The sequence below is a fragment of the Nomascus leucogenys genome, chromosome 21 (genome assembly GCF_006542625.1).
Source record: "Nomascus leucogenys isolate Asia chromosome 21, Asia_NLE_v1, whole genome shotgun sequence".
NCBI classification, from domain to species: Eukaryota; Metazoa; Chordata; class Mammalia; order Primates; family Hylobatidae; genus Nomascus; species Nomascus leucogenys.
Genome location: NC_044401.1, coordinates 7488036 through 7510322, shown reverse-complemented (window position 1 = coordinate 7510322; position 22287 = coordinate 7488036). Strand labels below are relative to the sequence as shown.

Genomic DNA, 22287 nt, shown 5'->3' with positions numbered 1-22287 from the left:
CTTAGACTCCCTCAGACCTGTAACCAGCTTTGTGTCCTTTTTCCTTTCCTCTCTTTTAAACCATGCATTATAACTTTGAAAAAAAAAAAAAGGAAATTAGAAAAAGGACAGCAAACTAAATGCAAAGCAAGAAGAAGCAAGGAAATAATAAAGATTATAACAGAAATGAATGAAATAAAGAATAGAAAAATAGACAACAGAACCAAAAGTTGTTTCTTTTTTTTTTTTGAGATGGAGTCTCGCTCTGTGACCAGGCTAGAGTGCTGTGGCCCGATCTCGGCTCACTGCAACCTCCAACTCCCTGGTTCAAGGGATTCTCCTGCCTCAGCCTCCCGAGTAGCTGGGATTATAGGCATGCGCCACCATGCCCAGCTAATTTTTGTATTTTTAGTAGAGATGGGGTTTCACCATATTGGCCAGGATGGTCTCGATCTCCTGATCTCGTGATCCGCCTGCCTTGGCCTCCCAAAGTGCTGGGATTACAGGCATGAGCCACCGCTCCCGGCCTTTTTGTTTTTTTTTGAGATGGAGTCTCACTCTGTCGCCCAGGCTGGAGTGCAGTGGTGGCGCGATCTCAGCTCACCACAACCTCTCTCTCACAGGTGCAAGCGATTCTCCTGCCTCAGCCTCCCAAGTAGCTGGGACTACAGGCACCCGCCACCATGCCCAGCTAATTTTTGGTATTTTTAGTAGAGGTGGGGTTTCACCATATTGGTCAGGCTGGCCGCTAACTCCTGACCTCAGGTGTTTCACCCACCTTGGCCTCCCAAAGTGCTGGGATTATAGGTGTGAACCACTGCACCCAGCCCAAAAGTTGCTTCTTTATAAAAAATGAGGCTGGGCGCCATGGCTCATGCCTGTAATCCTAGCACTTTGGGAGGCCGAGGTGGGTGGGTCACGAGGTCAGGAGATCGAGACCATCCTGGCTAACATGGTGAAACTCTGTCTCTACTAAAAATACAAAAAATTAGCTGGGCATGGTGGCGGGCGCCTGTAGTCCCAGCTACACGGGAGGCTGAGGCAGGAGAATGGCATGAACCTGGGAGGTGGAGCTTGCAGTGAGCCAAGATCACACCACTGCACTCCAGCCTAGGTGAAAGTGCGAGATTCCGTCTCCAAAAAATAAAAAAAATAAAAAAGAAAATTGACAAACCTTTAGCTAGATCAACCAAGAAAAAAAGAAGATTAAAACTGTAAAATTCAGGACTGAAAGTGGTGACGATACTACTAACCTTATAAAAATAAGAAAATTATAAGGAAATATTATGAATAATTGTATGCCAACAAATTATTTACCCTAAATGAAATGGATAAGTACTTAGAAAGTCACAAACTGCAAAAACTGACTCAAGTAGAAATAGAGAATTTGAATAGACCTATAACAAGAAAAGAGATTGAATTAATGGTAAAGAACCTACCACAAAGAAAAGCCCAGGCCCAGATGGCGTCATTGGTGAACGAACTGTTTACAGTAGAATTAACACCAGTCCTTCACCCAGTATTCTAAAAATAGAGGGAACACTTCACAACTTGATCTATGAGTACAGTATTACCTTGATACCAAAACCAGACATCACCACAAGAAAACTCTGGACCAGTATCCCTTATGAACAATGACACAAAAATCCTCAACAAAATATTAGCAAACCAAATCCAGCAACATATAAAAAGGTTATATACCATTATCAAGTAGAATTTATACAAGTTGAACTCAAAGCAGAGAGTAAAGTGGTAGTTGGCAGGAGTAGGAAGAAATGGGGAGATGTTGGTTAAAGGATACAAAGTTTCATTTATGCAAGATGAATGAGTACTGGAGATCAAATGTGCACCATGCCGATACAGTTAACAATACTGTGTTGTATACTTGAAATTTGCTAGGAGAGTAGATCTTAAGTTTTTTCACCAGTACAAAAAAGAAAGAAGGCAAGCAAATGATAACTATATGAGGTAATGGATATGTTAATTAACCTGATTGTGGCGACCACAATGTATATGCATATCAAAACATCAAGTTGTATACCTTAAATATGTACCATTCCTATTTGTTAATTATACTTCAGTAAAGCTGAAAAAAAATTTTTTTTAAATGCAAATGCTGTTGAGGATGTGGAGAAAGTGGATCCCTCAAGTGCATTGTTGGAAAGATTGTAAAATGATGCAGCCGCTTTGAAAAACAGTTTGGCAGCTCCTCAAAATGTTTACCATAGATCTGTTCTTACAAAAACTTGTACCCCAACGTTCATAGCAGCATTTATTATTCATAATAGCCAAAAAGTAGAAACAATCCAAATGTCCATCAAGTGATTAATGTATAAATAAAATGTATGGCCTGGTGTGGTGGCTCATGCCTGTCATCCCAGACTTTGGGAGGCTGAGGTGGACAGGTCACCTGAGGTTGGGAGTTCGAGACCAGCCTGACCAATATGGAGGAAACCCCATCTATCCTAAAAATACAAATTAGCCGGGCATGGTGGCACATGCCTGTAATCCCAGCTACTCAGGAGGCTGAAGCAGGAGAATCACTTGAACCCGGGAGGCAGAGATTGCAGTGAGCCGAAATCGTGCCATTGCACTCCAGCCTGGGCAGTAAGAGCAAAACTCCATCTAAAAAAAAAGTATATCCACACAATAGAATATCATTCAGTAATAAAATGTAGTGAAGTACTGATACATGCTACAACGTGGATGAGCCTTGAAAACATAATGCTAAGTGAAAGACGCCAGTCACAAAAGAACACATGCTGTAGGATTCTGTTCTTATGAAATGTTTAGAATAGGCAAGTTCATAGAAATAGAAATAGTAAAGTTATTGCCAGGAGGAGGGAGTAATGAGAAGTGACAGCTGATGGAGTCAGGTATCTTTCTGGGTTGACAACATGTCCTGAAATTAGCAGTGATGGTTGTTTAACTTGGGATATGTGAAAACCGCCTGAATTGTACACGTAGAGGGATGAATTTTCTGGTATGTGAATTATAGCACAGTAAAGCTGCTATTAAAAGAAGTGGTTTAAGGGGAACAGTAGAGATTTCCCGTGGATAAGAAGCCTGTTTGTTTTTTTTTTTCGAGATGGAGTTTTGCTCTTATTGCCCAGGCTAGAGTGCAATGGCGATCTTGGCTCACCACAACCTCTGTCTCCTAGGTTCAAGTGATTCTCCTGCCTCAGCGTCCCAAGTAGCTGGGATTACAGGCATGCGCCACCATGCTCGGCTAATTTTGTATTTTTAGTAGAGACAGGGTTTCTCCATGTTGGTCAGGCTGGTCTTGAACTCCCGACTTCAGGTGATCTGCCTGCCTCGGCCTCCTAAAGTACTGGGATTACTGGTGTGAGCCTCCGTCCAGCCAAGAAAGGTTCTTTCTTTGAAGCTGGCAAGTGGGAACTTAGCCTCCTCTCCTCCCTACTCCCCAGCTAAGCACCTCCCTGAAGTGGACACATTTTGGCCTCCAGAGCTCTTTATGTTGAATGGCCTTTTGAACTCAATGGCTGAGGACAGGCTGTTCCTAAGCAGTGCCCAACTCAAATGCTTTCACTTTGCTGGAGTGGGGACCCTTGGAGAAGTAGCCTAAAGTCTGAGATGGGGAGGGGGCAGAGGAGAAAAGCAGGTGTGGGTGAGGGGGCTTGCCAAGCCCAGTCTCTCTGACCCATGGTAAGGGAATAGAAGTGACTAGCTTGGAAGCCCCAAGTCCAAGCCCCTGCTGAATGTCTCTGGGTGTTTGGGTGTCCTGCTTCACCAGAGCCACATGCCCTTGCTCCTGTCCTGGGTGATGCTCACAGGACAGGTCCACGGGCAGCAGGTCCTACAGCACACGGCATCTACTGCAAGGGCGTGGGGCAATGCATAGCTGCGTGCTGCTCTCAACTCAGCTCTACACTGCCCTTCCAGGTTGCACTTTGGCAAGGAAGCCTCCTTCACCCACTGCAGGCCGGTCACTTTCAGATTCATTGTCATTACCGTGGGGTGCTCTATTCTAGCACTGGCTGAAAACTCCAGTGTTGCCATAGGGACCTGGCTATCCCACCCCTAAATACCAACTTGGTGAGTGCTCAGAATCCATGAGGTGCATTCTCATTCTAGCAAGGCACCAGCGACTTATCACAGCCTATGCTTGGTTATATACTGTATCGAATGTCCTTTCAAAATCACATTCGTGCTTATCACACACATGTGAGTTGGGATATGTCCTTATAAAAACAAATATCTCCAGGGAAGTGATAAAGTTCAGGTTTACAGATGAGCCAAGGGAGAAACTGAGTTCTTCACTTTAATGAAGAAGAAAGCTCTCTGAAATGAGAAGAAGAAAGGGAATTCCAGGATACTGGAGGCCACCCACCATAGCCAAGAAACACTGCATTTACTGGCTGAAAGTAAAATTTACCCACTTTGAAAAGATCCTGATATTATCTGTGTTTCTAATGTATACACACGGAGGTATCACTATCTTCACAGTAGTTATACCTTTTAAATATTTGGATCATTTGGTTATCTTTAATGTTGAATATGCAACTCTATTTCAAGTGGACACTGTATTCTCATTTTAATAAACAGAATGGTGTCTGTTTCTGCTCTACAAGAAGACAAAAATGTTTAAGCGTATATTATGTATTAACCATTACACAGAACTTGAAGGTGAGATCTCAGTTTCAAAACTATCCTAAATGGAATTTTAAGCACTGTAGAATTCAACCAGAACAATTTTTACCATGTTAATATCTATAATAACAATAACAGCAGCTCCCATTTATGCAGTATTAGGTGCCAGGCACAATGCTAGGTATAGTCTTGGTGTTACCTGTAATTTTGTAAGCCTCAGTTCCCTTTTAGTTTTTTAAAGTCATAAAGCCACATTGGTTAGATTTCTTGATCTTGTGTAATACTCTTAAAAAAAGATAAACCCTCATAAAATTTATAGCATAACTACAAAATTCTATTAAAAAACTTTATAAGTAATTTGAATAATACATTTGATATATATTAAAAATATTTTTGGCCAAGCATGGTGACTCATGCTTGTAATCCCAGCACTTCGGGAGGCTGAGGTGGGAGGATTGCTTGAGGCCACTTCAAGACCAGCCTGGGCAACATAGAGAGACCCCATTTCTAAAAAAAAAAAAGTTAAAAAAAATGAGCTAGGTGTGGTGGTGCATGCCTGTAGTCCCAGCTACACAGAAGGCTGAGGTAGTAGGATCACTTGAGCCCAGGAGGTTGAGGCTGCAGTGAGCTGTGACCGTGACACTGCACTCCAGCCTGGTTGATAGAGTGAGACGCTTTCTCAAAAAAGAAAAATTAAGTTCAGAATATTATATTTGTGTTGCATGTAATTGTGGAATCTAAGTAAAAGTAATTATGTGTTTCTTCTGCTTACTTCTTGCATGAGAAGGCCTTTAAACAAGCAAATTAATCTAGAAAGTAGATTTTTTATTAAAGTACTATAAAATGATAGTAAAATTATGTTTGTGTGCATTTGTTTTATTTATTTTTCCAGTAAAATAAATCCACAAGACTGAAAGACTTGGAGCCAAATATGTTGTCTTTGAAAAAGAATGTTTTTAAAAGAACCATCTTTTTCTTTTCATAAGACTACTTTGGGCCAGGCGCAGTGCTCACGCCTGTAATCCTAGCACTTTGGGAGGCTGAGGTGGGCTGATCACCTGAGGTTAGGAGTTTGAGACCAGCCTGGCCAACGTGGTGAAACCCTGTCTCTACTAAAAATACAAAAATCAGCTGCGTGTGGTGGCAGCACTTGTAGTCCCAGCTACTCGGGAGGCTGAGGCAGGAGAATCGCTTGAACCTGGGAGGTGGAGGTTGCAGTGAGCTGAGATGGTGCCACTGCACTCCAGCCTGGGCAACAGAGCAAGACTCCATCTCAAAACAAAACAAAATAAAAATAAAAAACTACTTTGATACATTGCTCCAGAAAGGACAGTTTATTTCTAATATTTGACCTGGCGAAACTTAAGTCATCCATGTTTAGACATGAGTTTAAATTGTCACTACAATCATTCGTGACATAATTTATAGCACTTCAGCTTAGTTTGCAGTCTGTGAGTTTAGCTCCCATTCTCTATACAGAACATTGAATATCTGGGGATTTGTGGGGCCAGAGGACAATGGCAGCACCATTCTTTAATACAAACAATTGATGTTTTCTTGGTCTTTGTAAAGAACTGTGCAGTCATAGTTCAAGATAAGTTTTAGGCCCTTCCCACTCCACTCCTCAGCTCTTTTTCTTCATTTGTGCCAGCCCCCATCCGTGTTCTATACCAGAGCCAAGCACAGTCCTGCTTTGTTTTTGTATGGTCTGCACACAATGACTAGTTTTACATTTTTAAATGGCTGAAAAAAATCAAAAGAATAATATTTCATGACATGTGGCAATTATATGAAATTCAAATTTCAGTGTCCATAAATAAAGTTTTATTGGAACACAGCCATGCTCATTTGTTTATGTATTTCTATGGCTGCCTTTCACACTACAACAGCGGAGTTGAGTAGTTGTGACAGAGACCATATGGCCCAAAAAGCCTAAAATATTTACTATATGGCCCTTTACAGAAACAGTTTGTCGAACCCTGAACAGTACTACAGCCAAAGTTATCTTTTTTTTAAAAAAAAGCTTGCTTATTTTTGCTTCCTGCTTAATACCCATTGCCCTTGGAATAAAAATCTAAAAATCTCTATAGGGACCACATAATCAAGACCCTTCCCACCTCTCCACCCACATCTTAATATACCCTCTCATTCTTGTCATCTTAGATGTTCTGCTGTTTTTTTTTTTTTTTTTTTTTTTTTAGTAGGTCTTCAAATGTTCTTTCTGCCAGGAAATTGTGACCCTCTTATTCTCCACTCTAGTTCTCATTAATAAACCTGAAGTCAGGTTCATTCTTTTCGTTTCCTATAACGTTTTGTATTTCTATAATATGCATTACAGTTAGAATTCTTTGTTCTATTTCTGTTCTCCTTGCTTAACTATAAATCCCTTGAAGACAAGGACCATGTCTGTCTTGTTCACTGTTGGATGTCCACTGACAAGTTCAGTCTTTACCACATAGCTGGTTTGGTATACAGTTTGGTTTACCAAGTACAGTCTGGAACTGTCTGGGTTTAGGCCTTTGTCAAAGTAAACATTGCGCTTCTCTTACTCTCAAAAGTGTGCCAGTTTGGACAATAAATTATACATTATGTGTAACAGATGCTCAATAAATACTTTTTGAATGACTCAATTTGGTAGAACTTCAATGATTTGGAGTCCAAATAATTACTACTGTTAACGAGATATTATAAATTCTCTTAGTTCAAGGAAAAGGCAAAGGATAGGGGGAAAACACAGACATTTCTGAAATATTTCAGAAACAGCATTCAGGGCACACCCTAAATTCAATGTATATTTAATTCAATTTCTTTAACCTTCAATATGTACAGTGAGAACAAATGATTATCTTGAAACACTAAAGCATCCTCAGTTGCCAAAAGAAATGTTATTTTCTATATACTTGAATTACTAAGAAAATAGGGTTCATATGTAAGGTTATCAGTAGTAACAAGGGTTAAAATTTAAAAGATTTTTTAAATTAAGGCTCAATTAATTATTTCATATTCCTATTGATATTCTTGTATTTATTGCATGTAGGATTACAGATATTAGTAATATAGGCAGGATGTATGCAGAAAATTTACTTTTGTACTGTTGCTTTTTTTTTTTTTTTGAAACAGAGTCTTGCTCTGTCGCCCAGGCTGGAGTGGAATGGCATGATCTCGGCTCACTGCAACCTCCGCCTCCTAGGTTCAAGCGATTCTCCTGCCTCAGCCTCCTGAGTAGCTGGGATTACAGGTGCTTGCCACCACACCCAGCTAATTTTTGTATTTTTCATAGAGGCGGAGTTTCACCATGTTGGCCAGGCTGGTCTCGAACGCCTGACTTCAGGTGATCCGCCTGCCTTGGCCCCCCAAAGTGCTGGGATTACAGACGTGAGCCACCACGCCTGGCCTGTACTGTTTTTATCTTAGCAAGGTAATAGTGGTCTCTCTTGCCAGCACATGGGGGCTATGGGGAAGCTAGCTCTCCTTGGAAATTTAAGAGTATATTCTGAAAGTGAATATTTCAATCCAGAGTCTAATAGAGCAGAAATCTGTACTTATTTTGAATTTTAAGGCTTAAAGAGACAGAATGGCTTTTCATCTTACTCCCAAATAGCAGAAGAAGATAGCATATGTTAGATTCAGGGGTAAAGTAATGAGGGGAGCTTTTTAAATGTATACAGATGTATGCTGTCTAAATTCTGATACATGTCACTCTAGCTTCTATTTTGGGAATCACTAACTAGAAGGTTGACACAGAAGGGTGTGCTATTCCTCAGGTGTGTTGGGGAAAAAGGATTTAAAACAGTTGATTGAAAGTATCAGTGTATAAAAAGAAAGAATATATCGGTCTGAAGAGGACTTGGTCAGACTTAGGCCAAGAACTTAGGACAGAAAAGTAGAGTTGCAGAGGCAGACTCATCAGTAGAGAACCGTATGGAGATGGGACAGAGATGAATCATCATGCCCCACCAAGGTCACAGTAAATTGTCCCTTAAAGCTGTCTACTTTTGCTCTGATTCCATGCTTGTTGTGCCACGTTCTGATTTCTAATCTGACTTCCAAGGTATTCAGGTGTTCTGGGCGATAGAAGAAAAGATTTCTGATGTCCAGAAAGGAATCTTCCCCACTGTGCATTAGTGTATTTCCAACTGAGCTAGTATCAGCTTGTGAGTGTGGCTTATTTAAGTTGGCCTCCCTGAGCCAACTCTAGAATAGTGACAGCTCTGAGGCTTTTCTCTAAATAGTGGTCAGTTTACAAAGCTGATGTCAGCCACTGAGACCTTTTGGAGGAGTGTCATCCAGCTTTCTCCTTTAGCCTGCACAACATTATCAAATCCCCTTGTTCTTCCTTATGTCACTCTCTGAAGATCATTCCTTTTGGAGTTACTGGAATTCCAAAAGTTTTCCGGTAGTGCTATCAATCTAATAAATGCAACATTCAGACCTACCTGGAAAAAAAATGAATGTGAAATTGGTAACTATTTGTCACGTTTGCTATGTAATAGCATGGCAGTATAGAAGTGTTTGTATTATATCATTCCCTCTTTTTTACCTTCTTGGTTGTCGGAACTCCTCTACCTATTTTCCCTTGGTCAGTGAGCCACACCGCCTTCTACCCAGTCACCCAAGCCAGAAACCTGGATGTATCCTGTTTCTTGCCTCTTTGCCAGCCAGCCATGTCTAGTTGGTCACCGAGGTCATCATCATTTCTAGCTTGAACCATTACCAATGTCCTCTAATCTCTTTTTAACACCTGATCTGTCTTTGAGGTTGATGTCAAATAGTAGTGTTTTAAAATCATGTCTTTTAAAATCATAATTCTGAACTGGTTACTTTTCTATATGAAACAACTGGGTGGCTTTTGATATTTTGACAATGTAAAATCCATATTCTTTGGCATGGCGTACAAGGCTCTTCTTGACCTGGCTGCTTCCTCTTTCCCCACTGTATCTCCTCTCCCTGCCTCAGTCTCATGATACACACATGCTCAAGTGATGGGGAACTGGTTTGGCAAGCTGCATCATTCCTCTGGATGCTTGCATTTGACATACATGTGTTCATCCTGTGCTCATCTTACTTGACCTTTCGGCAGCGTTTGATACCACTGTATACTCCCTCCATTTTGAAATACTTTCTTCCCTTGCCTTTCATGACATTCTTTCTGGAATCTTCTCTTACCTTTCTGGTGTTTCCCTGAATCTTTTTTTGCTGGCCACTCCTCTATTTTCTCCTTGTGTGTTGGGCTTTCCTGAGGCTCAGTTCTAGGTTCTGTTTTTCCCTCTGAAGCCTACTAAATTTAGCTCTGCCCTACATGGCAGTGGTTTGGTATAAGGATTTTTATATTTAGCAAAAATGTGTATAAATATCAAATTGTGGTACAGTTAATGTATATTTTTCTCATAGCTATTTGTTCACTATCGTAAATATATTTGGCTACAATTTTAGTCAATGAGAACTACCATAATAGGCTAAAAGCACTGCCTTTTAGACAGTGGAAGCTGCCCCCATAGTGGGCTTTCCTCATTTGAATGAGTAGTATTTTCAGCATCACTCTACTCTGCCTCATTCTGCCATTATAAAATGATGAGATTTTAGCATCCCTCAAAAGGTTGATCCTTGGAGTTCATCAAGTAGCCTTCGATCTGTTTACACGCATCACTAAATTAAATGGAATGACTAGGTAGAAATTAGGGCAAATTTTGATTCTTTATTTAGAAGAAAAATTTTCTTCTGAGAAATAAATAGGAATTAGTAGATGAAACTGTACTGTTTATTATAGTCCAGATCACTGCCAGGGAATTATTCTAAATACACCAAAGTCAGAAATATTTTCAAAGAAAAGAATTACTGAGTAATCAAAATGTTGCCTTAAACCTTTCAGTGATGAGAGATGTGCTGGGTGCTTAGCAGAATTGTTCCACCTGAACAGCTGGCTCTTCCTGCTATTTCCTTACGTTACATTTACAGCACTCAGAGATACAATCTTTGGTTGTCGTAGAGGATTAATGCAAGAGTCTGACAGGACTACTACATCAGTACTGGAGAAGTGGTATATGAAGAAGTAATCATGACATTCCCAGAATTGCCTAGAAATTACTAGCATGGAGAAGAAAAGTTAACCTGTAATATAGTTAATTTTAAAGATGAGATTAAAATAATATTGCAGTAGCTGTTTTACATCAATTTAGCATAAGCAAGATATTTTTACTTTAATTTTGTTTTTTCTAATCTGTGCGTAGAACAGAGAAAATTAGGAACTGTCCCTTTAATAAAACCCTGTTTACCTATCTTCTTCTTGTAGGAGTGGCTTAGGAACCTGTAGAGTGAGGTATAACTTCCAATTCTGCATTCTGACCTGCAACCTTGGAAAGAGTGCTGGTACTACAACCAGGAAGTGGCAGATAATGTGCTTTAAACTACATTAGAAAAGCTTCTCATAGCAAAATTGAGAGATTTAAGCAGTAATTATTTTTACATAGTTGTCATTAAATATTTGGAGCTCTGCTGTGCATAGAGACGGCAACATACTTAGAATACACAGCTTTCTGGGCCAGAAATTGATCTTCTGACTTTTGAGCCTTATCTGATTGCTGCTTGGTTCATCTTTATTTTGTTAAACTACTCTGTAGGCTGAAAGGGAGAGACTCTCCTTGGTTTGCAGGTGGGTGGTCAGCTTGTGTTTAAAATTTAAGTTGTTTTTGAAGACTGCTAAGGTAGATTGTTTTTGCTGCTGATTATTGAAAGAATTATGAATATCAGGCTGGGCATATGTTTGAATGTTTGAATGTTCAACATGGCTGTAAATAACCGCATTTTTATGAAAACTGGACAACTTTGTAGAAAACGACATTTTTAACAAATTGGCAAATCTACAAGATGGTGAATTAAATGAGTTCTATTTTGTCTTCCATTAACCTGTTATATATATATATATATAAAATTACTAGCTTGAAAAGTATATTGCGAATTACCCTGCTATTAACTTCCTGCTAGTATTTAATACAATATTTAAAACATTTATGTAGTCAAATAAAATTACATTTTTGTTGTTATTATTTTACTAATAAGTTTCATTTCTTTTGCTGTTAGGAAGCTGCCTGAGTATTCATCATTGGTTTATCTTTTTGCTTTAGTCTGCCTTTGGAATAGTTTGATATCTATTATTTGAGAAAAGTTTTTATAAAAGATTAATCTTACATAAGTATATTGAAATATTGCTTGCTTCTTATTATAAAGTTAACCATCCTAGTATAACACTAAAATATTTCAAAGATAATTTCTTTGGAAGAATGAGTTAATTAGTAGTGTGAGTTATTATTGTGAAAAAAAGTTCACAAATGACTCATTTGGAGTGAAAGTCAGAAAATAAATGTGTATGTTCCTTTAATATCAAGGACAGTGGTTTCTTAATTTTCTCTACCACTAATGGTCCTTTTTATGTTTTTTTCTGTGGACACTGTGCTTCCAAGACTTTGTCTACCAAATAAGGGGTATACATTAAATAATAAATATTAAAACATCACTACTTGTTAGATATATATTATTTCCAGTGAGAATTTATCAGCCTGTGTTTTCCATTGTAGGTTAATATAGTTCAGCTCAAAACAGAGGCTTGCCATTTCACTTAACTTGAATAGCTTTGTTTTAGATAACTAATTGGATATTTTTGACTTTTTGAAATATTATCTGATAATAATATCTGATGATAATATCTGAATTTTCATCATCTGCTCTTGTGGAATCCTGGTAATCTGGGCACAGCAGATTGGGAACTAGTGGTCTAAAGTGCAGACATTTTGTTCTTAATATCTTTGAAGGTCTATGAAATGTAATGAAGGTCATCTAGTATAACATAACAAACAAAGATGCCATAGTTACTAGACAGAGAAGAAGAAAGGAAGAAGAAAAAGGAAGTGGTATTTGTTGTAGGGAACATTGGGGAGGAATTCAAGGCATCTGTGTTTTGGCCCCATCAAGTCTATATTTATCTCTACTATTTCTCAACTTAAAATTTTTACTTCGGTTAGGCTGATAGACTACTGACTTCAAAACAAATGTTACTTATGTTCACGTATTTATTCTGTATTTTTAGTTGGGTTCCGTCTCTTCAACTTTTCCCATTTCTCCATTCCCCTATGTTCTTCCTTTAGTTCAGCTGAAAACACTCTCCAATGTGAAGCTTTATCTGATCACACTAATCCACAGTCCTATTTCCTTCCTTTAGACTTTCATATCATGTTGACTCTACCAGTACTTTAGTGCATGATCATATTATATCTTGTCATATAACTTAAGAACATCCCATGTCTCTTCAACTATATTATAAGTTGTTTGAGGGCCAGGAGCTTAACTTCTACATTATGTTTTTATGTTTATTCTCCTTAGCATCTAGTGCAGTAATGCACATTTGTTAGGTACTAAATAAATATCTGTTGAATGAATGAGAGAGATTATCTTACTAACAATTGCTTCAAGTGTTATGCTACTTCTTTACACGTTGCTTAAGCATGTAATTAACTATCTGTAATGTTTTTAGACATCAGACCATTGGTTATCATAATATTGTTATTTAATTTTATTTTTCAACTGGAGGCCATTGTCCTAAATCATAATAATACTGTTTTTGTTTTGCTAGGTAATGTGTGAGTTTGTTGTATTTGATGATTTCAAAATAGATATGCTGCCTACAAAGAAAGAACAAGCTGGACTTTATTAAAGATAAATCGAAGGAAATATTCTGAAGTCCAGACTGTTGCCTTTTATATATTAGAAAAATTAATTTAAAATTTATTGATATATAAGATTTTAAAGTGGTTAAAATATTCAGATACATTATGGATTAAGAGGACAGGTTCTGAGCTGACAGGACTGAACAGTGATTCAGTGGTCATGGTAGACTGGTTAGATTGCAGAACTAAACTGAAGATCAGAGGCTAGGCACCGTGGCTCACGTCTATAATACCAGCATTTTGGGAGGCCGAGGAGGGTGGATCACTTGAGGTCAGGAGTTCCAGACCAGCCTGGCCAACATGGTGAAACCCCATCTCTACTAAAAATACAAAAATTAACTGGGTGTGGTGGTGCACACCTGTAATCCCAACCACTCGGGAGGCTGAGTGAGGTAGGAGAATCGCTTGAACCTGGGAAGTGAAGGTTGCAGTGAGCTGAGATCGCACCACTGCACTCCAGCCTGGGTGGCACAGTGAGACTCCGTCTCAAAAACAAGCAAACAAACTGCAGATCAGTAATTACCAGAAAGCATGAACAAATTATTATTATTATTATTAGTTTGAGATGGAGTCTTGCTCTGTCACCCAGGCTGGAGTGCAGTGGCACAATCTTGGCTCACTGCAACCTCCGCCTACCAGGTTCAATCGATTCTCCTGCCTCAGCCTCCTGAGTAGCTGGGACTATAAGTGTGCACCACCACGCCCAGCCAAATTTTGTATTTTTTTTTTTTCTTTTTTAGTGGAGACCAGGTTTCACCATGTTGGCCAGGATGGTCTCGATCTCTTGACCTCGTGATCTGCCCTCCTCAGCCTCCCAAAGTGCTGGGATTACAGGTGTGAGCCACTGCGCCTGGCCTGAACAAATTATTTTACAGAAAGAAAATTTAAAACATTTTTAACCTCCCATTTACAGTAGTTATTATAATATGTACTTTAAAATCATTTTATCTATTCCTTTTGTGAACTCTTGTCAGATAGCTTTTATTAACCCATTTTTCTAGGTATGGAAAATGGAGGTACAGAAAGGTCAAATAACTACCAAAGCCACATATCTAGTCTTTGCACAACAGGTCATTTTGACTTCAAAACTCATGTTTTGAATCACTGTGATATTATATTTTATATTTTCCAATGCTCAGTGTAATTTTTCTGTCATTTTAGAGCCTGACTAGACAAGAATTCTGGCAACTGCTCCAGCAGAACTATGGCACTGAGCTAGGTTTAAATGCTGAGGAGATGGAAAACTTGTCACTGTCGATTGAGAATGTGCAGCCAAGGTACAGCAAAATGTTTTGAAATGTCAAATTTTATCAATTATTAATCAAAGCAGAATTATTTTACATTAGACTAATTCTGAATTTCTAGTAATTTATCTTTGGCTGCCATTTGCCCCTCTGTTCTCTGTGGTGGAATGGGGTGAAAGGTGGGGACAGAGAATAGTTTGCTAAATAGGTAAAGCACATATGAGATATATAAGGAAATGTTAGCTATGTCACTTAGGGTATACTTATAAAAGTCTGGTTTTAGTAAGCCTGTTTATTAAGGATCTGGAGAAGTACCTAGTGAAATCTCTGAGTTTATAGATGACAGCAAAGTAAATTATATGGTAGGTGTTTTGAAGGATACAATAATATGATTTTTCCTCAGAAATTCCCTAACATAGTGCTTAGCATGTTGTTGGCACTCCATAAATATTGAATACATTAATGGAAGGAGCATATAGCCTATGGTGGAATGCAAATAATTGTAGTACAAGGTAGGTAATGGTAAGAGCCATAACAGAGTAACAGATAATGTGATAAAGAAATTAAGAGTACAGAGGGACTATTTTTGACTGATGAGGATTCATTTAGGAGAGTGGACATTTTTATTAACCTCTACAAGTAAAAGTGCATTATGTCTAATGGAAATTGAGGCTGTTAGCCATAAAAACAATTAAGGAGAATACATTAAAATTCTATAGCAAACATTATGCTGAGTGAAAAAAGCCAGTCACAAAAGGCCATATATTGCATGATTCCATGTATGTGAAGTGGAGTCTAGAATTGGTAAATTTATAGAGACAGAAAGTAGATGGTAGTTGCCAGGAGCTGATAGGAAGGGAGAATGGGGAGTGACTGCAAGTGGGGACAGCGTTTCTTTGTTGGGGTGATGACAATGTTCTACAATTAGTCAGTGGTGATGGTTGCCCAACTCTGTAACCCACTGAATTGTACACTTTACATGAAGTGAATTTTGTGGTATGTGGATTATATCTTAAAAGCTGTTATTTAGAAATTCTATAGCAAATCTTAAAATGGAAATATTTTGAAAGTCTCAATGTATGTGCAGAAATTTTACTCATCTAGGTAATCTACTTATGCTGATCCAATTTATATCTTTTCAGCTTAGCATCAATATTTTATAGGCTTTTTTACATGGTTGCACATGTATATTTTATTAGCTTTCTGTAAAGTTAAAAATTTCCATTGTATTGCTTTCCTTGAGAAGTTTAGTAGCCTCTTGCCAGCTCTGGATTTGGATAGAAAAGCAATTACTCTAATGCAAAGAGCCTTGGATTATGGCAAACAGGATCTGGATCTTAGTTAGGGTCACCAAACAGCTCAGCAACCTCAGGCAAATCTTTTCATTTTTTTGATTCTCAGTTTGCTCGGCTATGAAATGAGACAGCTGAACTAGATTATCTTTCAGGTCCTTGCCAACTTGAAAAGTTTCTAGTCTTTGAGGAAAGAAAGAATATTTTTGACTAGCTGCTGTTTTCTTCTTCTGGTGATTGAATGCTTTCTTTTTTTTTTTTTTTTTTTTTTTTGAGACGGAGTCTCACTCTGTCACCCAGGCTGGAGCGCAGTGGTGTGATCTTGGCTCACTGCAACCTCCACCTCCTGGGTTCAAGCGATTCTCCTGCCTCAGCCTCCTGAGTAGCTGGGATTATGGTGCCCACCACCACGCCTGGCTACGTTTTGTATTTTCAGTAGAGATGGGGTTTTGCCGTGTTGATGAGGCTGGTCTTGAACTCCTGACCTTAAGTGATCCCACCTGCCTCGGCCTCCCAAAGTGCTGGGATTACAGGTGTCAGCCACTGCGCCTGGCCTGAATGCTTTCTTTTTTTCTTTTCTTTTCTTTCTTTTCTTTTTTTTTTTTTGGAGATGGAGTCTCACTCTGTCACCCAGGCTGGAGTGCAGTGGCGTGATCTTGGCTCACTGCAACCTCTGCCTCCTGGGTTCAAGCGAGTCTCCTGCCTCAGCCTCACAAGTAGCTGAGACTTCAGGTATGTGCCACCATGCCCAGCTAATTTTTGCATTTTTTTTTTTTTTTTTTTAGCCCAGATGGCATTTCACCATGTTGGCCAGGATGGTCTCGATCCCTTGACCTCATGATCAGCCCCCCTTGGCCTCCCAAAGTGTTGGGATTACAGGCGTGAACAATCATGCCTGGCCTGCCTGAATGCTTTCTAAGAAAGTGTGTCGCAGGATCCTCATTCTCTCTTCTACTTCTTTTCCTGTTCTTCAGTCTCTGAAAGAAGCATATCTGTTTCAAACCTTTATTTCCTCAGTTCTTCCATCTTCTTCCTCTTTATTTGCAATCTCTCCTTCCTTCTTCCTCCTCCTTTCCTCTCTATTTTTCCACATCTCACCTCCATCCTGTTGAGCACTGGAAATTAGATCAGTTCTGCTCCCGTTGTATTTAATAGGTTTTCCTTTCTTTTTGCTCCTTGAGAAAGGGAAAGCAGATCCCAGGACATTTATTATAGTCTTGGCTATGTGATCATTTGACAGCTGTTTCTTAAACCTTGTTCTTAGGGCTGGGAAGAGTGAGGAGGCAGGAGTGGCCAATGGGCTTAGGCTCAGACATCTTGAGCGTCCGCTTCTGGGAGGGCTTCGCCATTTCAGCTGAGACTGAGTCAGAAGGAAGGAGATACAAAACTGCCTTCTTGTGCAGTCTAATATCTAACTCAAACATCTACTCTGTACCTGTCCAAGCTTTGTGGTTGTACACAAATGAAATTTAAAGGAGCAATTCTCTTTTTTTTTTTTTTTTTTTTTTTGAGACGGAGTCTCGCTCTGTCGCCCAGGCTGGAGTGCAGTGGCGCAATCTCGGCTCACTGCAAGCTCCGCCTCCCGGGTTCACGCCATTCTCCTGCCTCAGCCTCTCCGAGTAGCTGGGACTACAGGCGCCCGCCACCACGCCTGGCTAATTTTTTGTATTTTTAGTAGAGACGGGGTTTCATCGTGGTCTCGATCTCCTGACCTCGTGATCCGCCTGCCTCGGCCTCCCAAAGTGCTGGGATTACAAGCGTGAGCCACCGCGCCCGCCCGGCCTAAAGGAGCAATTTTCATTTGATTAGTTACTGTTACGGCCATTTGTACTTTGTTAATTTTTTAATGTTTTTGAGATTTATAGAATCTCATGTGAGTGTATCTTGTTTTCAGAAATGATATCAACTTGCATGTAATTTAGGAAGATAGCCTTGTTATAAGTAAACATTTATTTGTTATATTACAGTAATCCATTTATTATCAAACTGTTTTATCATAGGAAATGACCTCAATAAGGAGACCAAATCATTTATTTGTGTGGAGGTGACCTTATATTTCTATAATGATGTGTTTCTTACAGAAGTCCAGGAAGAAGCAGCTTGGATATCTCTGGGGAGAGAGATGAAAAATTATCCAAGTCAATCAGTTTTACCAGTGAATCAATTAGTCGGGTTTCAGAAACAGAGTCATTCGATGGAAATTCATCAAAAGGAGTTAGTATATGATATCACTTTTAAAATATATGTGGTACTGTCATGTCCTAATCAGAATACAAGATAAATAAGGATACAGTATACAAAATGTTAAAAATAAGATATCAGGCTCCTACCTTATTTTAGGAAAAAAGTTTAAAGTCTGTTAAGTAGCAGAGATTATGTTGGAAAATATGTGGTTTTGTTCAGAGCTATATAAAAAGCAGAGCTACCAAGCAGTTTTACCTGGGCATCAGTCTGTAGGGGGATAAATATCATTAAAAGAATAATAAGATGGAGAAATTTGTAAGTAGCAGAATTTTCCCCAGGGTAAGTACTGTGTGTGCTGCAAAGAATCTCTTTTTTTTTTTTTTTTTCTTTCTTTCACAGAAGGGAACAGCATGGAGAAAGGATCTGTTTTGAAGGGAGAGATGAGCCCCTGAACAGCATGCTTGAGGAACAATAGCTGCTTTTTAAGCTTTTTAAGCAGGCAGGTCCAGTTAACTACTAGGCATTATACTCAATTACTTAGTTTCTTCCTTTATTTTCTCAAGTATCATTGTAAGCACATCAGTTTTTTGTTTTTAGTTTTTTGGTTTTTTTCGAGACGAGTCTCACCCTGTTGCCCAGGCTGGAGTGCAATGGCATGATCTCGGCTCACTGTAATCCAATTGCTTGAATTGGGTTCAAGCAATTCTCCTGCCTCAGCCTCCCAAGTAGCTGAGATTACATGCACGTGCCACCACACCTGGGTAATTTTTTGTATCTTTCGTAGAGATGGGGTTTCATCATGTTGGCTAGGCTGGTCTCGAACCCCTGACCTCATGATCCACCCGCCTTGGCCTCTCAAAGTGCTGGGATCACAGGCATGAGCCACCATGCCCGGCCAACACTTCAGTTTTTTATTCCAATGTGCTTCAATCACTTGCAGTCATTATTTGATTCTCAGTTTGCTCCCTCTGCCAATGGGTGCCCCTTCAAGTTGGTTCCTTTGGCCTTTTGAAATGACAAGTATCTTAATGATGTCTTTTCTTTCTGGCGCAACAATATCTTCTAAGCACATTTTGTATGTTTTCTGCCCCAGACCATTTTCTTAATGAGCCATAGGTTTTCTTAGTGAAGAATGGTATTTAGAGACCATATTCTGAGTACGAGGAGTGCTCCTACTGCAGAGCTTTTGTTCTGCTGATTGGGGATGCATGTTTGGGGGCAGAGCTGAATTCCTTTATTTAGAGCAGGGCTTTGGCTTCACATCTTACATCTGCCACTTGCTAATTGTATAAGTTAATTACTTAACCTTTTCTCAACTGTAAAGTGAGGATTATACTTTATAAGGTCTTTTTTAATAAGAGTTAAATGAATTAGTATATATGAAAATGCAGTCATTCTCTGTATAATGTTTTGGTCAGTGATGGACTGCATATGTGGTGGTGGTCTCATAACTTTTTTTTTTTGATACAGAGTTTTGCTCTTGTTGCCCAGGCTGGAGTGCAGTGTGTGATCTCAGCTCACTGCAGCCTCCGCCTCCCGGGTTCAAGCAATTCTCCTGGCTCAGCCTCCTGAGTAGCTGGGATTACAGGCCTCCGTCACTGTGCCTGGCTAAGTTTTAATATTTTTAGTAGAGATGGGGTTTCCCATGTTGGCCAGGCTGGTCTTGAACGCCTAACCTCAGGTGATCCACCTGCCTAAGCCTCCCAAAGTGCTGGGATTACAAGTGTGAGCCACTGCGACCAGCCAGTCCCATAACATTTTAAGGGAGCTGAAAAATTCCTTTGCCTAGTGAGGTACCATCATAACATGGTAATGCAGTACGTTGCTCACATATTTGTGGTGATGCTGGTGTAAACAAACCTGTGCTGCCAGGCCTATAAAGGTATAGCACATACAATTATATAAGTACATAATACTTGATAATAAAATAATAAATCATTATTTTAGAGTATAGTCTTTCTACTTCTATATACAAAACAAGAGTTAACTTTGAAACAGCCTCAGCCAGGTCCTTCAGGCTGAATTCCAGAAGAAAATATTGTTATCATAGGAGATGACAGCTCCATGCATGTTATTCTCGCTGAAGACCTTCTAGTGGTACAAAATATGAAGGTGGAAGCAGTGATATTCATGATCCTGATCCTGTGTAGGCCTAGGCTAACGTGTTTGTGTCTTAATTTTTAACAAAAAAAGTATAAAAATAAGAAAAAATTAAAAATAGAAAAAAGCTTTTAGAATAAGTATATAAAGAAAGAAAATATTTTTGTACAGCTGTCCAGTGTGTTTGTGGTTTAACCTAAGTATTTTTACAAGAGTCAAAAAGTTTTAAAAAATTTCAAAGTTCATAAAATAAAAATGTTACAGTAAGCTAAGCTTAATTTATTATTGAAAAAACAAATTTTTTTTGTAAATCTATTGTAGCCTAAGTGTACAGTGTTTATAAAGTCTGCAGTAGTGTTCAGTAATGTCCCAGGCCTTCACATTCACTCACTACTCACTCACTGACTCACCCAGAACAACAGAACTCAGTCCTGTAAGCTCCATTCACGGTACAAACAGGTGTACCATTTTCTAAATCTTTTGTACCATGTTTTTACTGTACTTTTGCTATGTTTACATATGTTTAGATACACAAGTACTTCCCACTGTGTTACACTGCCTACAGTATTCAGTAGAGTAACATGCTGTCCAGGTTTATAGACCAGGAGCAATAAGCTATACCATATAGCCTAGGCATGTAGTAAGCTATACCATCTAAATTTGTTAAGTACACTCTATGACATTGGCACGACAGTAAAATCACCTAATGATACATTTCTCATAATATATCCCTGTCATCAAAGCAATGTATGACTGTACTTAGAATAGTTTCTAGCACACATTAAGTATCCAATAACCATAAGCTGTTATAATTGAAGGTGAATCTGCCTGTGATCAGTAATGATCCTTTTCCAGCCTCCTCCAAGGAACTTCCAGTATCTCCTCTGAGTAAATGTTGAGAAAACATTGAATGAAAAGATATTTATGTGGAAGGCCAGCATGTTATCAACTTGTTTTTACCAGTCATGCATCTACCTTAGCCTGGTTTTGTGTTTTGGGATTTTTGCAAAACTTATTCATCTAGAGACCCTTAGTGACTTACTACTGGTGCAAGGGAAGTGAATAACTTAATGCTTTAAGATCGATCATACATTCATTGGTGTTCAGTATAGATGTTTTCAGGTTACGGAATACAAGTAGTATAGAAGTTTAGCCCTTTTTTTTTCTGTTTGCATTCAAGAGCCATATGATGAGATTCTCAGATATCTACAAGTATCGAATGTCACTTGCTTTGCCTCATTTTCACTTCTAACAAAGTTGGAAATAACAAAAAGTCAAAAATAACTTTTTTCCAAGAAAATATGTTAAGTTATAGAATTAATACTCTTTGTAAAACTTCATGAAATACAGTAGAGTATACAAAGAAAAGTCATCCAGATACCAACCACTGAAAGATAGTGACTCTTACTTTTCCTATAAATATCTATCTGTATTCTTTATAGTAGGAAATAGAACTTAATTTGCAACAAGAGGAGAAGTGTAAGTGTGGAGCTGTAGAGAAATGTACTCTACTTAGCATCTGTTAAGGGGTCCCTGGTTTAGCTAAATAGGCACGTTGCTTTGTAGTGTGGAACTCCCAAATAAATCAAGTCTTGATTTTAGCAATAATCTCTGCTTGAAGAATCAATCTTCTGACTAGGGTAATATAATCCTTTAATAAATTGTGTCCTGGGTCCCAGTTGTTATTCTGCTATCTGGGTGGCCAATGGAAACCTGTATCCTCCCTGGAGCTGATTCTGCTACTTAGTGCTTCTCAAGGATCTCATGGGACAGGAAGTAAAGTGCTCTGTTTCATCTGTGTACATACAGAAAATGCAAGAAAATATTCTGCTGTATAGTTTATATAGACTTTTTGTACTATTCCACTAAGTCTGATTATAATACAGTACTATTTTACTTGAATACTAACATAGCAATAGCATCATACTTTAATGCCTAACATTAAATTTATTGTAGAGATGGCATCTTCTTTATTAAACCATCCCAGAAAGTATAGATAGCATCATATATTAAATACATTTTAATGCCTAATCTCCTAGTCCCTTTGCAGCAAAGCCAATTGTGTTTTTATGAGTTTGCTATGAAATTAATTTGTTTTAATCTTCTCTCTCCCACTGTACTCATATGTGACTTTTATCTCTCCATTTTCTTTCCATTTCC

At 38.8% G+C, this 22287-nt stretch overlaps 1 protein-coding gene across 1 annotated transcript in view; it reads left to right on the top strand.

Moving 5' to 3' along the window:
* Positions 1 to 22287, top strand: part of GRAMD1C (GRAM domain containing 1C) — a 113077-nt gene that overhangs the window by 52512 nt on the left and 38278 nt on the right. Inside the window, exons 7-8 of the mRNA XM_003261826.4 lie at positions 14469 to 14584; positions 17925 to 18057. Coding sequence (XP_003261874.2) covers positions 14469 to 14584; positions 17925 to 18057 — 249 coding nt within the window. The remainder of the gene's footprint in view (positions 1 to 14468; positions 14585 to 17924; positions 18058 to 22287) is intronic.